This window comes from Penaeus monodon, chromosome 21 (genome assembly GCF_015228065.2).
Source record: "Penaeus monodon isolate SGIC_2016 chromosome 21, NSTDA_Pmon_1, whole genome shotgun sequence".
Classification (NCBI taxonomy): Eukaryota; Metazoa; Arthropoda; class Malacostraca; order Decapoda; family Penaeidae; genus Penaeus; species Penaeus monodon.
In genome coordinates this window covers 44805916-44806777 of record NC_051406.1, presented here as the reverse complement: position 1 = coordinate 44806777, position 862 = coordinate 44805916, and the positions used below count along the sequence as shown (strand labels likewise).

The following is an 862-nucleotide window of genomic DNA, read 5'->3' as shown; positions in this document are numbered from 1 at the left end:
CCATCCGATAAGAGCGTGGAACACCTGAACTTCTGTTGAGGGTGAGAGTTCCTTGTGGGTCAGTATTTGGACGAGGGCGTGGGGTTCGAGTGCTCCCATTCGAGTGGACTTTAGCACTTGGTCAGTTTGAATTTCCAGAATCTGCCAGCAAACAGCAATTTTAAGATATGAGTCTCTGAAATCGGCAAGCCATGGACTTAAACATGATGCAGCAACATTCTCAGTTTACCTGACCTGAATTTCACCAGAGCCATTTGAAGATTTCTTAATTTGGGTATTTTCCTATCACAGTTGAATAACACTATGGGTGCAGCATATAGCATTCTTATTTTATTGAAATAATGGGGTGAAATAAAACAAATCATCAAACTTATTGACGAAACAGATAAAGAATTGCCTTTAACCCACCCAAGAAGGCAGAAAGGATTACTTCAGTTTATACCGATTGTTTTCTATGTAGAGCTTGTTGGTTGATTAATTTCCTCAGTACCTCAAAAAGTGAACAAGATTTAAAAGCCAGAAGCCTGAGAAAACTCCAGGTCATCCCCTAGGAGAGCTTATTTTCCCTTTTGCTAGTAAGATACCCTTCCTCGAGGTTTAAGCAACCAAACTACCTCCCCCTTGCCCACAGGGTTCACCTTGGCCTCGAGGGGGATTCTAAAGTTCTGGGGAGGAGCATAAGGCTTAGCAGGGAAAAAGGAAATGTGTGAAATTATATAACAGTGAAACTGATTTAAAGGAAGTCAGGAGAATAATGCAGCAACTCACAGCTGAAAGTTTACTTCTTAGCATTGATGTGAAAGTATTCTTAGCAATGACTAATGCCTGGGAGATGATGAAATCTGTAGGCAACTTTCGGCAA

At 41.2% G+C, this 862-nt stretch overlaps 1 protein-coding gene across 1 annotated transcript in view; it reads right to left on the bottom strand.

Annotated features, from left to right (window-relative positions):
* Window positions 1-862, bottom strand: part of LOC119586526 (BTB/POZ domain-containing protein 6-A-like) — a gene marked incomplete at its 5' end in the record, with an annotated part of 24476 nt that overhangs the window by 7395 nt on the left and 16219 nt on the right. The window contains 1 exon segment of the mRNA XM_037935280.1: window positions 3-141. Coding sequence (XP_037791208.1) covers window positions 3-141 — 139 coding nt within the window.